Source organism: Carlito syrichta, unplaced genomic scaffold, assembly GCF_000164805.1.
Source record: "Carlito syrichta isolate Samal-C Ts95f unplaced genomic scaffold, Tarsius_syrichta-2.0.1 Scaffold309504, whole genome shotgun sequence".
NCBI classification, from domain to species: domain Eukaryota; kingdom Metazoa; phylum Chordata; class Mammalia; order Primates; family Tarsiidae; genus Carlito; species Carlito syrichta.
In genome coordinates this window covers 72,767-94,082 of record NW_007253600.1, presented here as the reverse complement: position 1 = coordinate 94,082, position 21,316 = coordinate 72,767, and the positions used below count along the sequence as shown (strand labels likewise).

At 48.1% G+C, this 21,316-nt stretch overlaps 1 protein-coding gene across 1 annotated transcript in view; it reads left to right on the top strand.

Moving 5' to 3' along the window:
* Positions 1-21,316, top strand: part of GRIK5 (glutamate ionotropic receptor kainate type subunit 5) — a 67,167-nt gene that overhangs the window by 40,596 nt on the left and 5,255 nt on the right. The window contains exons 13-20 of the mRNA XM_021717262.1: positions 823-939; positions 1,109-1,218; positions 1,720-1,893; positions 13,938-14,103; positions 14,976-15,201; positions 16,930-17,058; positions 17,159-17,280; positions 21,268-21,309. Of these exons, the coding sequence (XP_021572937.1) occupies positions 823-939; positions 1,109-1,218; positions 1,720-1,893; positions 13,938-14,103; positions 14,976-15,201; positions 16,930-17,058; positions 17,159-17,280; positions 21,268-21,309 (1,086 nt within the window). The remainder of the gene's footprint in view (positions 1-822; positions 940-1,108; positions 1,219-1,719; positions 1,894-13,937; positions 14,104-14,975; positions 15,202-16,929; positions 17,059-17,158; positions 17,281-21,267; positions 21,310-21,316) is intronic.

Below are 21,316 nucleotides of genomic sequence, written 5' to 3'. Positions count from 1 at the left end.
TGGGCCCAGAGTGGGATGGCCTTTTGGATCAACCAGTGCATTCTGAAAGAGATTCTGGGTATGCGAGTCAGGCCCTAAATCTAAAGCCCTCCCTCTCTCCCACCTCACCTACCCCTGACCCTTTGCCACTTCAGACCTGGACCCCAGCCACCTTCTCCTGCTTGAGACCACGTGGGCACTGGTCCTGTGTCTCAGTGGTACCTTCATGATAATCAAGGTCACTAATGTTTGCTGGGGGCAGGAGAATAGAGGTGACATCCTGCTTTGCAATCCCTAGCTCTTGCCTTTAGTGCCTTTGCCTCTCTGGGACTGTTTTGCCATCTATAAAATAGGGCTAAAAGTGGCTCTTCGGGAGCTGGTGGGAGGAATATACAAAGTAATCTGTATAAAGTGCTATGTAGCAGAGCCTGACACACAGTAATAAATGTTACCTGTGAACCATGAAGACAGAAAAGGTGAAAGTGGGTCAGTGTCCAGCTACCAGGCACAGTGGGTCTCCAATCTCAGGCTGTCTGCAAAACTCCTATGGTGATGAGGGTGGTGGGGTGAGTGGCAAGGTTTTATAAAACAGGATCTTAATGGGAACCTGATGAGAGGCAGGGGACAGGAGAGAATGGATGGGACAGGCAGCCAGGGAAGGTATGAGATGATGAGGGTTCAATTTCAGACCCGAGGTGGGTTTCTGGAGCCAGTCCAGGCACCTGGCCCCTGCTGTTCTCTCTTTTTTGCCTCCCTCTGTCACTCATTCTCAGTGCATTTCTCTCTAACTGCCAGTTGCTGTCTTCCCCTCTGCCCTCTCTCCCCACCTTGCTTTCCCTCTAGCAGAAGGCAGACCTGGCTGTGGCTGCATTCACCATCACAGCTGAGCGGGAGAAGGTCATCGACTTTTCCAAACCCTTCATGACCCTGGGAATCAGCATCCTCTACCGAGTGCACATGGTAGGGTTCCGCTGGAGACTGTGGACTGCTTGCCTCATATGAAGGCTAAGGGTAGGGGCTATGAGTGGGAGCCAGACTCCCACTGGGCCTTGGATGGGTTGGTCAGGCTCCTGGGTCTCTGGCGGGACTGGGCTTGCAGCTCAGGGAGTCTCACTTCCTCTCCCCTCAGGGTCGCAAGCCTGGCTACTTCTCCTTCCTGGATCCCTTCTCCCCTGCAGTGTGGCTCTTCATGCTTCTTGCCTACCTGGCTGTCAGCTGCGTCCTATTTCTGGCTGCCAGGTGAGTCCGCTGCCTACGGCCTGGGAAAGACGGGGTGGGAGGAGGCATGAACTGGGACCTCTGTGACTGATCTGCACATTCTCTCTTCTGTCTGAACCATCCTTGCCCTTCCCTTCGGGGCCTCGGATTCCCTGACCCCTCCTTGCTTCCTTTTTTGCCTTGTGTCTGGGTCTCATTCTTTCCTCTTGTGGCTCTGACTTTTGCTCTGTGGTTCTTTATCTGGGCCTCTCCCCTCCTGTTCTTTCTGTCTCTCTCCTTTTTTGCCTCTACTGTCTTCTCTGTTTTTTCTGTGTGTGTTTCTGTCTCTTTCTGCTTCTCCTGTGTCTCTGTCTCTGTGTGTGTCTTTCTCTGCCTCTGTCTCTCTGTGTGTTTCTGCCTCTTCTCCATGTGCGTCTTTCTCCATCTCCCTCCTATTTCCATCTCTCTCCTTTTTCTTCTGATCACTGCGGCTCTTTTTACCCCCCACCTTGGCCCCATCCACCCACCCACATCTCTCCACAGGCTGAGCCCCTACGAGTGGTATAACCCACACCCGTGCCTGCGGGCACGCCCCCACATCCTGGAGAATCAGTACACGCTGGGCAACAGCCTCTGGTTTCCTGTGGGGGGCTTCATGCAGCAAGGCTCAGAAATCATGCCCCGGGCACTGTCCACACGCTGTGTCAGCGGAGTCTGGTGAGAAGTTTTCTATTTGCCCAGGGCTGAGGAGAGGGGCCCATCTGAGACCTGGATAGGGTTGGGCAGCTGCAGCAGTCTCCTGGGCAGATTTCCCATTCCCCACTGAGAGCTGTGTTGCAGGGAATGGGTGGGGAGAGCTGAACCTTGGCTCTGCCACTCACTAGCTATGTGACCTTGAATAGGTCATATCTCTTCCCCATGCCTCATTTTCTTATCTGAAAAATGGGGATAAAGATGCCCACGTGTCAGGGTTATAAGGATTCCATGAGGCTGTTATGGAAAAGTGCTCTGTGAGCTGGGCAGCCTTATGCTGGCAAGAGGGGTACGATTGTAACAGGTTGAGCATTGCTGTTACTGTCTTAGACATTGCCCTGGGCATCACAAGGGTGTAGAGTCCCTGAACCAGGACAACCTTCACTGTCCAGATGCTCCCTCAAAGTCTCAAAGGAACCCAGTATCTCGAACATAACTTCTTTGTCCCTGACACAAGGCCCCAAGAAGCTACATGTCACAGGACAGATACCCACACTGGCCTATAGTTTTTAAAAGTTGAGAATTAGATGCCAACACTTGGGGCAAATTCACTCACAGATCCAGACTTCTTGCTCTCCTTGAAAACCCAGGAGATCTGGCAACGCTCGACTGGCATTCCTGCCTGGTGTCAAGGTCTGCTCCCATCCGCCTTCATCCCCATTGCCCACTGCAGCCGTCTGCTGGCCTCCGTAAGCATCCGCATTTGCTAACCTGGTCTTGAAATAGCAGCTGGGCTTGGTTACAGTTCCTACAACTCTTCTCACTTCCCTTTCCTCATGAGAACCACAGAAAACAGAGGAGAATGTTTAGAACAGGAAATATGCTACCTGCTCTGTGGATTAGAAGACTGAGACCCAGAGAGAAGAAGTCGCTTGCTAAAAAGCATGCGTTTGGCTAGAGGCAAGGCCAGGCTGGGACTGGGCTCCCTCCCCGTGCCAGCCAGCCCTCAGCACTACCTAACCTGGATCCTAAGGCTCTTGGGAGCCTTTCCAGGTCAATCTCAAACATCCAGGCTTCTTGAGGAGCACTTCTTCCTCACCTCCTCCCCATCAATATTTGCATATCCCTGGTCATTCCACAGATGCCCGTGAGCCCCTCTGTGTGCCAGGTGCTCAAGTGAAGACCCAGCCCTATCCCTGTCCTCAAGAGGCAGAGAAGCCAAGAATAGACAAGTAATTAGATGCAGAAACACTGGAGATCATATTTTGTTCAAAGAATATATTCCAAAGATATTGTCTCATTCAGAACTTGTTCACTTCAAGACTAACCTTAATGGGTGGCAGGTTTTTCTGTCTCCCAACTAAATGGAACTAACTGCCATATGGCAGTCAGTTGCAATTCACTTGGTCTACTGGCTTTGACATTTTTGAATCTTGATTATTTTTTTTAACGTTTTGGGATTTGCATAGTTTCAAATAATACTCCTGTATTAGTTTCTTATTGCTGCTGAAAAAATTATGACAATTTAGTAGCTTAGAACAACACACACTTAATCTCCTACAGTTCTAGAGGTCAGAAGTCTGAAATAGATCTCACTGGGCTAAAATCCATTATTAACAGGGCTGGTTCCTTCTGGAAGCTCAAGAGGAGATCCATTTCCTTCCCTTTCTGCTTTTATTTTATTCTGTTTTTTGAGTCGGAGTCTCATTCTGTTGCCCAGGCTGGGGTGCAGTGGCACACTCACAACCACTTCAGCTTCTACCTGCTGGGCTCAGCCAATCCTTCTGCCTCAGCCTTCCAAATAACTGGAACTACAGGCTTGTACCATCATGCCCAACTCATTTTTTAAAAATTTTTTGTAGAGATGAGGTCTTGCCATGTTGCCCAGGCTGGTCTCGAACCCATGGGCACAGGCAATCCTCTTGCTTCCACCTCCCAAACTGCTGGGATTACAGGTGTGATCTTTTAGAAACTGTCTGCATTCCTTGGCTTATGCCCCTTCCACCATCTTCAAGGCCAGCAGGGTAACATCTTCAGATCTCTCTCTCTTTCTCTGACTTCCTTCTCCTCATAAGGACCCTGGTGATTCCTTGGGGCTTGTCTGGATTATCCAGGGAAGTCTTCCCATTTCAAGATCCTTAACTTCATCACATCCACAAAGTTCTGTTTACCATGTTAGGTCACATATTCACATGTCCTAGGGATTAGGATGGAGTCATCTTTGATGGTGGTGGTGGGAAGAGCTCATTCTGCTTGCCATGGACCCCAAGTGAAATGGATGAATATTTTCAGTGTAATGATATAGCAGACATGGTATGCTATTGAGAAACAAAACAGGATACAGTGACAGAAAACAGTAGAGAATAAGAGTGGTCTCCTAGCATAGAAGGCCTTCCAGAGGAGGTGAATTTGGGCTCGAGTCCTAAAGGCAAAAATGGAGTCGCTCATGTCAAGGAGAAGGAGGCGCATTCCAGACAGGCAGAAAAGAGCCAGGTGTGTGAGGAGGTGCTGAGAGGGAACTGAGGAGCTTGCCATGACAATCTGGCTGAGTTCTCACATCAGTGTTGGGGGTGGGGGCAGTCACCCCCTCTCTGTAGGCCATCCTCTCTGCTCTTCAGCTGAGGGCCCTCTTCCTGAGCATTATGCTCTCCAGCAACGCATTCTCTGCCCCTTCTCAGGAGGCCCCTGCTCACGTCCCCTCCCTCATTGGAATCTTTGACCTGGGGCTCTCTTCAATCTCTTCTGCACTCCAACTCCTCCCACACATTTGCTCATTCAACAGATGTTTGTTAATCTCCAGATGTGACTAAGCACAATGACTCAGCAGGCCAGGTCCCTGCCCTTGTGGGACTCATGCTGGAGGGTGATCAAGGGACAGGGTTTGGTATCATCATCCTAGGGATTTGGCTGGTACCTGACCTGTAGCAGCCCATCCAGAACCTGCCTTCTGGGCCCCTCACATCCAGTGTTCACTCGGCCCACCGCTTCCTGCAGCCACACCTAAAAGCCTGTCATTATTCAGGAGAACTCTTCCTCAGAAGTCAGCATTCCTAAGGTTTTCCTCTGACCATGACCCCTGACCCTCCCAGCTCTCCCTCAGTCACTCTGTGCAGTGAGTCCTCTGACCTCCTCCTTCCCATTCTCTGAGCCCGGCCTGCTTTCAGGTCATCCATCTCCAAGTGACTCCTAGGCCATCTCTTCAGCCGTTGTCCTCACCTCTTTCCTAGGTCATCCTTTCCTCATGCCCTCCTGGCAAGAACACCCCAAAACCTCAGATCCTGCCAGCAGCTTGCCGCCTTCTCACCTCTCCCCAGCCCCAGCTCCTCCAGTGTCACATAAGACCTCCTTATCCATTCACCCAATGCCTGTCCAAGCCTAGGCAATACATGCCCTGTTTGCCACCCTTCTTCTAGAAACACTTTTCTTTGTTTCTAGGCTCCGTGTCTTTCTGGTTTCCTCCTCCCTCTCTGGTCCTCTATTTCATTTTCTTTTCTTTTCTTTTCTTTTTTTTTGAGTTGGAGTCTCACTCCATTGCCCAGGCTAGAGTGCAGTGGCACACTCATGCCACCCCAGCGTCAACCTGCTGGGCTCCAGTGATCCTGCTGCCTCAGTCTTTCAAGGAGCCAGAACTATAGGCAAGCGCTAGCACACCCAGCTAATTTTTTTTTTTTTTTTTTAATTTTAGACATGTGGTCTCACTAAGTTGCCTGGGCTGGTCTCGAACCCGCCGGCTCAGGCAATCCACTCCCCTTGGCCTCTCAAAGTGCTGAGTCCAGCCCTTTGTTCCATTTTCTGTGGGTTCCTTTTGTTCTTGCCACCTCTCAAATGGTGCTTCTCACCTATACCAGTGAGTTTTCAGTTCTAGCAGACCCAACACCCTCTTTTTATAATGAATGTTTTTAATATCTCCTTTTCCAATCTGAACTGAAATTCAAGGGTAATATATCTACCTACACACATAATTTTTAAAAAAATCAATGTTAATGCCCTAATTGCAATACAAAGGAGAAAAAGAAGGGAAGTGATTTCTCATAAAATAACGTGATGGCAATATGTAAATGCTTGGGCATGGCTACGCCAAAGACAAAATGCTAGGTGGCACCTACTTAGAATCAGTAAGTTTGGAATGATTAGAGAAAAGGTCATTTTATAGAATTTTGTTGACACTTGATATTTGACACTTTGAAATAGTTGATAAATGATTGTGTTTATGCAAATACGAATCACCGTGAATGTGATTGCTGCTGGTTCAAGTATCTTGACTTGTGACTCAAATATGCGTAGAGTTGCTGTCAGAGATGTAATGTCCCAAAATGAAGAACAGTTCTCTGCAAAGTCCCGAACAAAACAGCAACCAGTTGTTCCTCAATTTAAACAAGAGGTGTATTTCTGGAGATTGTTTTATATTATACTCATGCAAAAAATACCTGTTTTTTTTTTTTTTTGAGTTGGAATCTCACTCTGTCACCCAGGTTGGCGTGCAGTAGCATGCTCATGGCCACCCTAGCATCAACCTGCTGGGCTCAGTCGATCCTTCCGCCTCAGCCTTCCAAGTAGCCGGAATTACAGGTGCGCCTTACCATGCCTGGCTAATTTTTTGATTTATTGTAGAGACAAGGTCTCACCAAGTTGCCCAAGTTGGTCTCAAACCCCTGGACTCAGGCAATCCTCTCACCTTGGCCTCCCAAGGTGAGATATAAGGCTTGAGCCATTGTGCCTGGCTAATACTTGATTGTTTTTGTGCCAAGAAGTTAGACTCATGTGGTCATGCACTGGATTTTCACTGTTATTCAGACCGGGCCTTGAATTTTTTTCTTCCTTTTTTTTAATTTTAAAGATGTAGGGTACAGACTGGGCTCGGTGGCTCAGCCTGTAATCCCAGCGCTTTGGGAGGCTGAGGTGAGTAGATTGTCTGAGCCCGCGGGTTCGAGACTCACCCGGGTACCTTGGCAAGACCTCATCTCTACAATAAATCAAAAATTAGCCAGGCGTGATGGTGTGCGCCTGTAGTTCCAGCTACTTGGAAGGCTGAGGCAGAGGGATTGCCGGAGCCCAGCAGGTTGAGGCTGCGGTGGCTGGGAGCTTGCCACTGCACTCCAGTCTGGGCGATGGAGTGAGACTCCAAATCAAAAAAAAAAAAAGATGTGGGGTACAATTCAGGGTTAGGTATACAAATGTTCATTATGCAGGTACTCTTGTTGATGAGGTGTGCCCCTCTTTCCCGGGCAGATTCCCACTACTGCCAATCCTTTTCTTATAGTATTACGATAATTGTTCAAGTTCCGCTTATGAGTAAGAACATGTGATTTTTTGCTTCTATTGAAAGATCACTCAGTATGGACTCTAAGTCCATCCAGGTTGCTGTGAACTTCATGATTTTGCTCTTCTTTATGGCTGCATAATATTCCATTGTGTATATGTACCACATTTTTTAAATCCAGTCCTCTTCTGATGGACAGCATGGTTGGTTCCATGTTCTTGCCACTGTGAACAGTGCTCGATAAACATACGTGTGCAGGTATCTTTTGTATAGAGTGATTTGAGTTCTTCCGGGTATATTCCCAGTAGGGGGATTGCAAGACCATATGGAAGGTCAATTTTTAGATCTTTTAGGAATTGTTAAACACCCGTCCCACCCACTGAAGCCACTCTGACCACCAGAGTGACCCACACTTTACCAATACCTCCCAGGTGCAGTCCCTGCTGGAGACTGCAGCTTTGTATACCCCACCAGGGCCATCTCACCCACTCCTGGGCTTCCCTTGCTGTGTGCATACAAACACTTCTGCAGTCGTCATCTCTAGACCTCCCTGTGTGTCCTGCCAGCTGGGGCTGCTCCTCCGGGGTACCCAACTGGCATACCCAAACTCACCTTGTCCAAAATAGAGCTGTGTTCCCCCTGTTCTCTGTCAGTGAGTGGCCCCTTCACCCCTGCCAATCATCCACACTGTATCCTCAGGGGGAAGGGGGGTGCCCAGTATGTACCAGGCACTAAATAATTTTGTTTTGCATGAATGACACCATTGACCCATGGAGTGGGTTTGGAGAGACTTGTTTTCTGGAGAAGTTGTGTCAGACCCTGGGTCTTTATGTGTTGGAGTTTTGGCTTTATTTTGCAGGAGGCTGTATTATTCATCCCTCTATCAAGCCCCACTCCATCCCCAACCCCAGCACCTAGCACAGCGCTTTGTACATGGTGCATTCAGCAGAGGACAGCTGCTGTTTTCATTGTTATCTGCTGGGGATGTGGGTGGGGAGTCTGAGAGGCCTGCTCAGCATCTCCGCTGTCTTCAGGCCTCACAGATCTGCATGGTCTGCAGGAAGCTTGGCTACTCTTACTTGCTAGGAGGGAAGGCAGAGGGGGCCAGGATAAGACAAGTGGCTGCCCTGAGGTCCTGCAGCCAGATTGATGGGTGTTACTCTTGTGTCATCAAGACAGTGAGAGCAACCTGCTGTGTGCCAGGTTAATTCACTCACTCTTCACAAAATCTTGTGAGGAAGGGTCCACAATTGTACTTACTTCACAAGTGAGGAGACTGAAGCACAATTCCAAGGTCACATTGCTAGGCAGTGATGGGACCAGGATTTGGGGATTTTCCAGAGTTCTTTCTAGTATCGATTTCTAATTTAGTTTCATTGTGGTTAGAGAACAGTCTCTGTAAGACTTTAATCCTTTAAATTTATTGAGACTTGCTTTAAGGCTCAGCATATGGTCTGTCCTGGTAAATGTCCCATGTGCACTTGCATTGAATGTGTATTCAGCTGTTAGTGGGTGCAGTGTTCTATGAGTGTCAATTAGGACCAGTAGGTTGATAGTGTTATCAAGTCTTCTATATCCTGACTGATTTTCTGTCTACTTGTCCTTTCAATTATTGAGAGAGGAGTTTTGAAATCTCAGCCTGTAATTGTGAAGAAATTGTGTTTCTCTTTTCAGTTGTCAGTTTTTGCTTCATGAATTTTGAAGCTCTGTAATTAAGTGCATAAATGTTTAGGACTGTTATGTCCTTTTGATGAATTGACCCCTTTGTCATTATATGATGTCTGTCTTTATTCCTAGTAACATTACTTGTAACATTCCTTGTCCTAAGATTAGATTAACTTTGTTTGATGCTAATATAGGCACCCAGCTTTCTGATGCTTAGTGCTTGCAGAGTATATATTTTTCCCATTTTTTTTACTATCAATTTGCCTATATCATATTTAAAGTGTGTGTGTGTGTTTTGAGTTGAAGTCTCACTTTGTCACCCGGGCTGTAGTGCAGTGGCACACTCACAGCCACCCCAGCGTTGACCTGCTGGGCTCTGGCAGGCCTTCCGCCTCAGCCTTCCAAGTAGCCAGAACTACAAGCGCACAGTACCGTGCCCAGCTAATTTTTAATTTATTGTAGAGATGAGGTCTCGCCAAGTTGCCCAGGCTGGTCTTGAACCCGCGGGCTCAGGCAATTCACTCGCCTCGGCCTCCCAAAGTGCTGGGATTACACCAAGCCCAGCCAAAAGTGTGTTTCTTATAAAAGCATCTACTTAGGTTTTGGACCAGGAGTTGGCAAACTTTTTCAGTATTGGGCCAGAGAGTAAATATTTTAAAAGTTTTTTCACTGATATATAATTGGGCATATTTTTGAGGGTACATGTGCTATTTTGATACATATATACAATATGTATGATCAAATTAGAGTAATTGGGATATCTGTCACTTCAAGCATTTATATTTGTTTGGGGAACATTACAATTCTTCTCTTCTAAGTAAAAAAATATGACTTTTAATTTATGATTTTTGTTTAATATATAAGTAGCAAGGTGGAGATCTTGCTCTGTCACCCAGGCTGGAGTGCTGTGGTGCAATCATAGCTCACTGCAGCCTCGAATTCAAGTGATCCTCCTGCCTCAGCCTCCCATGTAGCTGGAACTACAGGTGTGCATCACCATGCCTAGCTAATTTTTAAAAGAGATAAGATTTTTCTATCTCATTAGAAGAGATGGAAAGTTGCCCAGAGTGTTGCCCAGCCTGGTCTTGGACTCCTGGCCTCAAGTGATCCTCTTACCTCAGCCTCCTGAGTTACTGGAATTACAGGTACGAGCTACCATGCCCGACTCACTAAGTAAATATTTTTTACTTTGCTAGCCATATGGTCTTCATTGCAACTACTCAATTCTGCCATTGTAGTATGAAATCAGCCAATGATAATACATAAATGAATGAGTGTGGCTATGTTCCAATAAAACTTTATTTATGGATACTGACACTGAAATTTGAATTTTATATGAGTCATGTATCATGAAATATTATTTTTCTTCTGGTTTCTTCTCAACCATTTAAAAATGTGAAAATTGCCAGGCATGGTGGCTTGTGCCTGTTTTCCCAGCTACTCAGGAGGCTGAGGTGGGAAGATCCCTTAAGCATAGGAGTTCAAGGTTGCAGTGAGCTATGATCATGCCACTGCTTTCCAGCCTGGATGACAGAGTGACACGCTATCTCTTAAAAATAATAATAGCTGGGCATGGTGGCTCAAGCCTATAATCACAGCACTTTGGGAGGCTGAGGTGAAAGGACTGCCTGAGCCCAGGGGTTCAAGACCAGCCTGGGAAGCTTGGCGAGACCTCATCTGTTCAATATTTCAAAAAATTAGCGGACATGGTAGCGTGCACCTGTAGTTCTGGCTACTTGGAAGGCTGAGGCGGAAGCATCACCAGAGCCCAGAAGGTCGACGCTGGGGTGGCCGTGAGCATGCTACTGCACTCCAGCCTGGGCAACAGAGTGAAACTCTGACACAAAATAATAATAATAATAATAAGAAGAAGAAGAAGAAGCCAGGTTTGATGGCACCTGGAGACCTAGGTACGAGAATTTCTTGCACCCTAGAGGTTGAGGCTGCAGTGAGCTATGATCACACCATTGCACTTCAGCCTGGGCAACAGAGTAAAACCCTGTCTCTAAAAATATATAAATAAAATAAAACAAAAGCATGAAAAGCATTTTTAGCAAGTGGGCCGTACAGAAATAGATGCCAGATATGGTCATTACAAACCCCTAATATAGATCATTTTTTTTTTTTGGAGAAAGCAGGATTTATTGAAAGGACAGAAAAGCTCCCAGAGCAGGAGGGGACCTGAAGGGATTGACCAATAATTTATCTTTAATGTAATTATTGATATGGTTGGGTTTAAATCTGCCAACCTCTTTATCCCACTTGTTCTGCATTCCTCCTTTTCCTCTTTCCTTATCTTTTTAGGATTCTGTTTATCTCCACTCTTGACTTCTTAGCTATACTTCTTTTTGTTTATTTTTCTTCATGATTGCTCTGGATTTACAATATGCATCTTTAATTTACTTTCAAGTAGCATTATAACACTTTGTGTAAGATGTAAGACCCTGACAAACAGTAAGGGTCCCTCTCATCCTTTGAGATATAATCATATATATTACTTCTGCATGTCTTATGAATCCCGCAATAATATTAGGTTTTTGTGTGTGTATTTACTTTAACAATAAATGTAAGAAAAATTTTAATGAGGAATATGTCTTTTGTATTTATCCACATACCTACCATTTCTGATGCTCTTCATTCCTTTGTGTATATCTGCATTTCCATCTAGTACTATTTTCCTTTCTTCTGAAGAATTTCCTTTAACATTTCTTGACATGCAGGTCTGCTGGCATTAATTCTCCTTGCTTGCTTTTGTATGAAAAATGTGTTAGTGTGTCTTCTTTTTTTGCCAGATATGGAATTCTAGGTTGACAGTTTTGTTTTGATTTTTCTTTCCGCACATTGCATCATCTTTGGGCTTATACACTCTCTGACAAGAAGTCTGCTGGCACTGTTATCTTTGATTCTCTTTATGAAATATATTTTCCCTTCTTCTAGCTGCTTATAAGACTCTTCTCTTTATCAGTGGTCTTCAGCAATTGAGTATAAGTGCCAGGGCTGGGTGTGGTGGTTCATGCTTGTATGAGCACTTTGGGAGGCCAAGGCCAAAGGATCACTCGAAGTCAGGAGTTCAAGACCAGCCTACGCAACATAGTGAGACCTCATCTCTACAAAAAAATTTAAAAATTAGTTGGGCATGGTGGTGCACTCTGTAGTCCCAACTACTTGGAAGCTGAGGTGAAAGGATCACCTGAGCCCAGGAGGTTGAGACTATAGTGAGCCATAATCATGCCACTGCAGTCTGGCCTGGGCAACAGAGTGAGACTCTTGACACTTTGATTCAAAAAAGAAAAAAAAAAGTGCTTTGGCATGTTTTGTAAATCTTTGTGTTTATCCTACTTGGGATTTATTGAGCTTCTCAGATCTGCAAGTTTATAGTTTTCATCAAATTTGAAAATTTTTAGGTCATTACTTCCTAATTTTTGTTGTTGTTGCTTTCTTTCCTCTTCTTCTGGGACTCCAATCACATATGTAAAGTCACTTGATATTATTCCTCAGGCCACTGAGGCTGTGTGCTCATTTTCAGTCATTTTTGTCTCTGTGCTTTGTTTTGAATAGAGTCTATTTCTGTCTTCAAATTCCCTGATCTTTTCTGCTGTAGCATCTAATTTGTGTAATCCCTTCTAGTAAAATTTTCCTTTCAGATGTTGTGTATATCATTCTCTAGAAATTCCATTTACTTTTTTTGTAGCTTCCATTTCTCTCCTTGTTATGTTCATGTTTTTCTTTACACCCTTGAGCATTCTGAATATATTTATGAGAACTGTTTTACTGTCCTTGTCTGCTAATTCCGTTATCCTTGTCAGTTCTGGGTCTGTTTCAGTTGAGTGATTTTTCTCTTCGTTATATTAGTAAGTCATATTTTTCTGCATCCTTGTGTATCTGGTGTTTTAAAAAAAAATTAGATGAAATATATTGTGAATTTTATATTGTTTGCATTGTTGACCGTGTTTCTTTAAAGAGTCTCAGCTGGGTGCGGTGACTCATGCCTGTAATCCCAGCACTTTGGGAGACTGAGGCAAGAGGATTGCTTGAGCCCATGAGTTCAAGACCAGCCTGGGCAACAAAATAATAACTCATCTTTAAAAAAAAAAAATTAGCCAGGTGTGGTGGTGCATGCTTGTAGCTCCAGCTACTCAGGAGACTGAGGTGTAAAGATTGCCTGAGCCCAGGAGATCTAGGTTGTGGTGAGCCATGATTGCACCACTGCATTCCAGGCTGGGTGACGGAGTGAAACCCCGACTAAAAAACAAAAGGAGTCTTAGACTTTTTCTGGCAGGCAGTTAAGTTACTTGCGAATTATTTTGATTCTTCCAGGCTAGGTTTTAATCTCTTTTAGGGAAGGCCTAGCATTGCCTTTTTTCTATAGCTAGGTTAACCCGATTTCTAATATGTTGCATTTTAGAGTCTCTATTGAATGTCTCATGTATTCAGTGAGATCTCTCTCCTTTGCCTGGGGACCTCAAAAGAATCCTAGCCCTGTGTAAATCTGGAATTGTTCTCTCCTTGAAAGCTTTTCTTGTTCAGTCCCATGGAATTCTCCCCATGCATACACAGATTTATACTCAGTCAAGGACTCAGGGGAACCCCAGATTTCCACACCTTCTCTTTCTGTGTAGCTCCCTCCTCCCAGATATTCTGTCCTACAAATTCTAGCCATCTTGGCCTCCATGATTTCTGATCTCCATCTCTGCAACTCAGTAGAACTACTGGACTATTTTGGTTTCCTTTCTTAGTGCTGCATTCTATCAACAAAATCCAGCCAGACAGCCTGGACAATGATAAGATTTACTTTGTTTCTGTTCTCAGGGATCACAGTCCTGTGATACCTGTTTGTCCTGTGTCTTTAAATACTTTTTCTGTATTCTGTCCAGTTTATGTATTCTAGCTGTTTATGGTGGGAGGGTATTTCCAAATCATCTCATTAGATCTGGAAGTAGAAATCTCTGGATGTAGTATTTAAACCCAGGGAGTCTGACTCCAGAATCCACACTCCTAGCCTCTCCCTAGTCAGCAGTCACTGAACCTTCTGGATGCTGGGGTAACTTGGTGGAAGGGTGAGCACCACTAACAGGATGCATGGCCACAGGGGCAGAGTGGCAGAGGTGGCTGCAGCCTGTGGCTCACCCCTCCCACCCCTTAGGTGGGCCTTCACCTTGATCATCATCTCCTCCTACACGGCCAACCTGGCCGCCTTCCTCACCGTGCAGCGCATGGAGGTGCCTGTGGAGTCGGCTGATGACTTGGCAGATCAGACCAACATCGAGTACGGCACCATCCACGCTGGCTCCACCATGACCTTCTTCCAGGTGGGGTCATCCAGAACCTTCCAGGCTGGGGGTTGGGATCCCTGCCATGCACAGCAGCTCAGGAAGGGGCTGGGCGGTTCCTCTGAGGTCAGAGGGACTGATTGTCAGTAACGGTCTGGAGGTCTGAGGAGCAGGAGACACTCATGCTCTTATGCAGAGTGCTGCTGTCTGGGGAACTGGACTTTCAGCAGAGGGATAGTGGCAGGGAGGAAGATGTGGGATCTAACGTCATATCAGTGCCATACAGATCAAGTGGGGTCAAAGAAGCTACTAGAAGGGACAGACCCAGGAAAACGGATTGGCAGAGAGAAAACAAGGTCCTTCAAAGTGAAAGGAGCTCGATCCCGTGTATTTTGGGGGCAGTGGGAAGGAAATGAAAGGAAAGCAAGCCTGGTGGGGAGGTTAGGAGCAGAAACTGCAGAAGCCTTGAATGCTAGGATGGGGTGCTAGACTAGACCTTGTCTGTAGGGAGGTAGGAACAGTTACTGAGCAGAGGGGTGACCATTTAGAGCTGAAAGTTCCCTCTGGGGCTGGGCTGAGGGTAGACTAGTGTTGTAGAAAAGGCCAGAACTGGGCAGGAGCCACTGGCTGAAGGGCCAGAGGGTGGGAGAGATGCATACTTCCAGGGCTCCCAGGTGGGTGGTGGGACATCTAGGAAGAGTAGTGTCATTGGACTGGTGGCTGTGGGGATGGCCTGGACCTGGTCTTGGATTTGTCTGTTTTGTCTCACCTCTGTCTTTGGCACTATCTTCCTCTCATCTCTTTCCTCTCTCCTGAGAGATAATTCCTGGAGGACAGGGGACAGGGTTTGGGAGAAAGGAAGGGGGTGGGAGGACCCTCACCTGTCTTCCCCTTGTGCTCCCTCTGCCCAGAACTCACGGTACCAGACATACCAGCGTATGTGGAACTACATGCAGTCGAAGCAGCCTAGCGTGTTTGTCAAGAGCACGGAAGAGGGCATCGCCCGCGTCCTCAACTCCCGCTATGCCTTCCTGCTTGAGTCTACCATGAATGAGTACCACCGGCGCCTCAACTGCAATCTCACCCAGATCGGGGGCCTCCTCGACACCAAGGGCTACGGCATCGGCATGCCGCTGGGTATGGCATGGCAGGGGTATGGAGTATGGCGGGGGCCTGAGCATCTGAAACAAGATGTGTGAGCAGGCCTGGGACCCAACCAGACCCTCTCTGAAGCAGGCTGGGCTTGTTGTGTGTGACCCTCTGACTGTGTGGTCTTGGGTAGGTGACATCACCATCCTGAGCCTCTGTGCTTTAAACTTGTAAAACCGGGCCTAGGAGTAATCTGTTCCAGCCTTGCAGGGCTGTTGGGAGACTCCAGTGAGACTTTGTGTGCAGTTCTGCACATGTGGGCCATGAGGCTTGCTGCCTTTCACCATTGGCTAAAGGGCCTCTTGAGATTGAGGACCTGGTCATATTTGCTTCATATTCTCTGCACAAAACCAACAGCCTGGCTCAGAGAAGATGCTCAGAAAAAGCTTGTTGGTTGGATGGATGGATGGATGGCTGGAAAGAAGGATGGAAACACCTGCTAGGGAGACTTGAACATGCCCATTTATACTTCAGGACATGATTTTCTAGGGCTCAGTACTGAAAACCTCCCACCAATTTGTCACCAAATTTTGGCATTTTTGGCTTTTAAAATCATCTATATGCTGATGATGCTGCATTAGTTATCTATTACAGAATAACAAACTGCCGCAAATCTTGCAGCTTTGTAGGTGAGTCAGTGCCATGCCAGGGATACAGAGTAGCCTGATACTTTGGGGAACAGACTTGGGAGTCACACCAACCTGGATTCAAATCCCAGTTCCCTCCCTGACTCTGTGCATGACCTTAGGCAAGAGCATCACTTTTCTCATTCAGAAACACTTGCCTCACATAGTAATACTTGCCTCATAGGATCACTGTGAGACCTGAACAAACCCCAGGTCTGGCATGCAGTTAGTGTTTGAAAAATATTAGTCGCCTCCACTTGCCTGAATTCTAGTTCCTGGCCAGTAGTGGATGCTTAAAGAGTATCTTAGTGAATGAAGAAATAAGTACAGAATAGGGTTTGTGGGGCCCTAGGGCCCAGAGGTGGTTTACGGGGGCCCAGGAGTAGGGAGGAGAGAACTGGTCCAGGGGAGAGATGGATGGGGACTCACACACTAAGCAGTTGATCTGACACCCTACCATGTGCCAAGTCCTGCACTGGATGCTGAGATACCACGGCAGGGCAGCTGCTGCATCCTCATCTAGGGACCTGCCTTCACCTAGGGGTGGCAGATAATGTCAGCTGCCATGATGTAAATTAGGGGAAGAGACTGACAGGGAATGGAGTGCTTGGAGCCATTTAAAATAAAGTAGTCAGAGAAGACCCCCAAGGAGCCAGCATGTGGGCAGAGATCCGAATGAAGTGAAAGAAGGAACATTTCAGGCAGAGGCAGCGGTCCCAAGGTGGGACTGTGCTTGGTAGATTCAGGGAGCAGCCAGGAGGCCTGTGTGGCTGGACCTGAGAGAACCATGGTGGGGGGAGGGTGCCTGAGAGTGGCAGGCCATGGATGCAGGGTCTCCAGGCCAAAGGGAGGACTTTGCTCTCGTTGCAGCGGGAAGCTACTAGAGGCATGACCTGTGGCTGTTCCTAGAACTGTCTTTCTGGCTCCTTTGTTGAGAGGAGACTGGGTAGGGGGTGAGAAAAGGCCACAGTGAAGACCTGGACACGTGGCAGAGGCGGGAGAAGGCCATAGTGAGGGAGCAGCTTGAGGTTTGGGGCAGGCAGGGCACTAGGGCCACAGTGACCAATCCACCCTCATATGTCTGGTCCAGGCTCCCCATTCCGGGATGAGATCACACTGGCCATCCTGCAGCTTCAGGAGAACAACCGACTGGAGATTCTGAAGCGCAAGTGGTGGGAGGGAGGCCGGTGCCCCAAGGAGGAGGACCATCGTGCTAAAGGTCAGCCATCCTCGCATGTGGTGTGCCCTTCCTGAGGCTCCCTCTCAGACCCCTTGTCCACCCAGCTCCAACCCCATGCCTCTACCCCCTCAACCCCCAGGTTTGGGCATGGAGAACATTGGTGGCATTTTTGTCGTGCTCATCTGTGGCCTCATCATTGCTGTCTTCGTGGCAGTCATGGAATTCATATGGTCCACACGGAGGTCAGCAGAGTCTGAGGAGGTGAGGAAGTGGGCGAAGGGTATGGTGGGCAGGAAGGGGAACCCAGAACTGAGACACGTGAAGATCATGGCATTAGGAGCCATGCCTGGAGGAGGGTGGGGTCTGGAGAAGCAGGAGGAAGGCAGGAGGTGAGGAGGGGCCTGAGGAGGTGAGAGAGCAGACGGGGGACAGAGAATCGAGGGCATGAGGAAGGACAGGAGGGAAAGCCGTCACAGAAAGTGATGAGGCTACAGGGGAAATGAGGTGAGAGGGGCTGAATGTGGGGAGCCACAGAGGCGGCAAAGCAAGAAGAAATCAGAGGACAGAGATGATGAGAAAGCAGCTGAACACAACCTGAAGAGGACACAGCCTCACTGACCAGTCTCATGCTGTGTTCAGGATGGCTACTTCAGTGGGCCCTTGGGGCTGCCCAGTGATACCCTGTGATTCCAGACCCATTTGTGCTCCAGCACTCCTGGACTGCTAGTTCCCTGCTTCCCTCTCTCTGCCAGCCGCCAGCCCCTACTCCACCTCCTCACTTCCAGCCACTGACCTTGCATCTACTACCCAGAGTCCCGGCTCCGCACCTAGCCGCCTGCCTGCACTCTCCACCTGGCTGTGGGCTCCATGCTGCCAGCAAGGGTGCCCTCCACCCATGTCCAGGGCGCCTCCTCTCTTGCCCTACCAGGGACATCCCTCCAGCAAGCCTCTCCTTTCCTCCTGCATCATCAGTTGTCTTCTCTTTATTGGGCTCAGGCCATCAGTATACCAGTGTGCTGTTACTCTTTCAGTCTTTTTTTTTTTTTTTTGAGTTGGAGTCTCACTCTGTCGCCCAGACTTGAGTGGAGTGGCCGCTCCCGGCCACCGCAGTCTCAACCTGCTAGGCTCTGGCGAGCCTTCCGCCTCAGCCTTCCGAGTAGCTGGAACTACAGGTGCACACTACCACACCCGGCTAATAATTTTTTGATTTATTGTAGAGATGAGGTCTCGCCAAGTTGCCCAGGTGGGTCTCGAACCCGCGGGCTCAGGCAATCCACTCACCTCAGCCTCCCAAAGGCGCGGGATTATAGGCTGAGCCACTGAGCCCGGCTACTCTTTCAGTCTTAAAGAAACCCCTCTTCACCTCACTTCCCCCAGCCACCACCCCACCCAATTTCTCCCCTTCCCTTTACCACCTTAAGTGCATCTCCCTGCTGTTTCCATTTTCCTTCCTCCACTTACTCTTGAAACCAGCTTCTGTCCCTGCCACTCCACTGATGCCACTCTTGTCGCCAGCAACCTCCATGTCTAAAATCCAATGCCTAAGTCTCAGGCCTCATCTCTGTGAGGTAGTAGTAGGCTTCAGCACAACCAGTCACTGTCAGTCCTCAATCCTCAAAACCCCTTCTTCTCTGTCTGCCCCTCCTAACTCTCTGGCCACTCCTTGGGCTCCTTCGTTGGGTTCCTCTTTCTCCTCAACCTGTTTGTTGGGACGGGCTAAGTCCTTGGACTGTTTCTCTTCTCTTTCTCTACTCCATCAGTGATTCCATTCAGCCAAATGGCTTTTAAGACCACCTGTGTGCTGGTAACTCCTGTATTAGTTATCTATTGCTACCGTAACAAGTTGCCTTGACAGCTTAAGACAGCTCACTTTTTTCAGTTCACAGTTTCTGTGGGTCAGGAGCCTACGAACAGCTTTGCTGGGTGATTCTGGCTGCCACAGGCCTCTGGTGACGTCCTAGCCATGTTGTTGGCTGTGGCTGCTGTGTTATGAAGGCACAGCTGGGGCTGGAAGGTCCACTATCTCAAGTCATGGAGAGGATAATTCACCAAAAGAAGGTTATTTTTTTTTGAGTTGGAGTCTCACTCTGTCGCCCAGATTGGAGTGCAGTGGCATGTTCCCAGCCACCGCAGCCTCGACCTGCTGGGCCCCGGCGATCCTTCCCCCTCAGCCTTCCAAGTAGCTGGAACTACAAGGGTGTGCTACCATGCCCGGCTAATTAAAAGAAGGTTTTTATTACTTACATTTCTCTAGAAAAGGGGGAAAGGGAAAACACTGGAAGCAGGAGCCAGTAGGCCTCAGTCTCAATTGGGGTTTCCTTGGGAAAGGCAAGCAGGGCAAGGGAAGCAGTTTAGGGTTGGCCAGTTTGAGTAATCTTGGCAGACTCTGGGCTAGGGGAGCCATCCCTAGCTGTCTGGTGCCTGACCCTGGGTTGATTTAGGACAGGGGACATATTGGCGTGGCGTGTGAGAATTTGGTAAAAGGGGAAACTGAGGGGATAGACAGGATTTGGTTGGTTTGCATATGAAAGGCAGCTGAGCCCTTTGTTCTAAGACTTGGCTAGTTCTGGGAAGGGCAGTCTCTCAGCCTGCAAGCTTTTTAAGAGGTCAAAAATCTGAAGACATGGAAGATTTCAAAACACAATGAATACACTCACATGGTGATGGACAGGAGGCCCCAGTTCCTCAAACAAGAGCCTCTCCCCATAGGACTGCTTGAGTGTCCTCATGCCATGGCAACTGATGTCCCCCAGAGCGAGTAATCCAAGAAAGCAAGCAGAAACCAGAATGTCCAATGACCTAACCATATCCTCTTGGTCACACAGACCAACCCAGATACAATGTCAGAGGGGATGGTATGAGGGCGTGAATACCAGGGATGGGATCTTGGAGATCTCCTACTGTAACCCCACATGGAACGTATCTCCCCTGAAGCCAAGGTCTGCAAGTTCAGCTCCATATTTGGCATCTCTGTGTGGATATCTGATAGGGTATGCCTGTTGTTACATGTCCAATACCAAGCTCCTGTTCACCCACAAGGCAACACCATCCTTTTAGTTGCTCAGGCCAAAATACACGGAGTTACCCTTCACTCCTTTTCTTTCATGCTCCATATTTGATCTATTGCTGGTTCCACCGTAAACATATATCCAGAGTCCGACCCCTTCTCATATCATGTGGTTCAGCCCCCACCATCTCCTGCCTGGGTTACTATAGTAACTTCCTTGGTGGCTTTCTGCTCTTACTCCTGGCCTCCATACAATCTAATCTTAATGCAGCTCAAGTGATCCTATGAAAACACAGTAGTCCTCTACTTAAAAATCTCCAATGGTTCCCATTTGACTCAAAATGAAATCCAGAATCCTTCCAGTGGCCTATGGGCCTTATCTGAGCTGGACACCTGTGCTCCCCTGACCTTGTTTTCCCTCTCCCCCCCCCCCCCCCCCCCCCGGGCACATCCACTATTTGGGGTTCCTGAGACATGCCAAGTGGCTGCAACCTGTGTGCCTTGGCCCTGGCCTGTTGTCTACCCAGCACACTCTCCTCCCAGGTTTCCACGTGGCTCACCCTGTCTTTTCTTAGGGCTCATCCTCGCAGTGAGGTCTTCCTTGACTGTCCTGTCTCTAAGTTCAGCGTCACTCCCCACCCACACTCCCTACCTCTTTCCTATTTTTCTCCAAAGCACGCATCACCATCTAACATACTACATACATATCTGTGATTTTTTTTGTCTCTGCACACTTGATTGTAACCTCCACGAGGCCTGGGACTTCTATTTTGTTCTCTGCTGTATCCCCAGTGCCCAGAACAGGGCCTGGCACACAGTAAGTGCTCTATAAGCTATGCAATAATGAGTGCATGCATGAATGAAGGGCAGAGGATGGGAAATAAGTATGCAGGAAGATCTGGAGGCAGTCAGAAAACTTAGAGCGAAAAGACAAGAGGAAAGAGAGGAGCCTAGAAAAGAGGTGAAGGGCAGACCCAAGAACAAACCTTTCAAGGAAGAAAGGAGACATGCAAGAGAAGCGGGAAGCCGGAGGGGGGTGAAGAGGTGAGAGAAAACAGGAGAGATAAAGGACTAAGGGAAGAGAAGGGGAAGAGAGTTGAGGGCAGCAGGAAGAGAGGAGGAGGAGGGGGAACGGGGTGTGGAGAGGAGCGAGGAAGGCGGGAGCGGAGGGCAGGCTGCAGAGGCCGGGGGAGGGGGAGGCGAGGAGCGCGCCCGGACGGTGACCGCCGCGCCGCCCCCAGGTGTCGGTGTGCCAGGAGATGCTGCAGGAGCTGCGCCACGCCGTGTCTT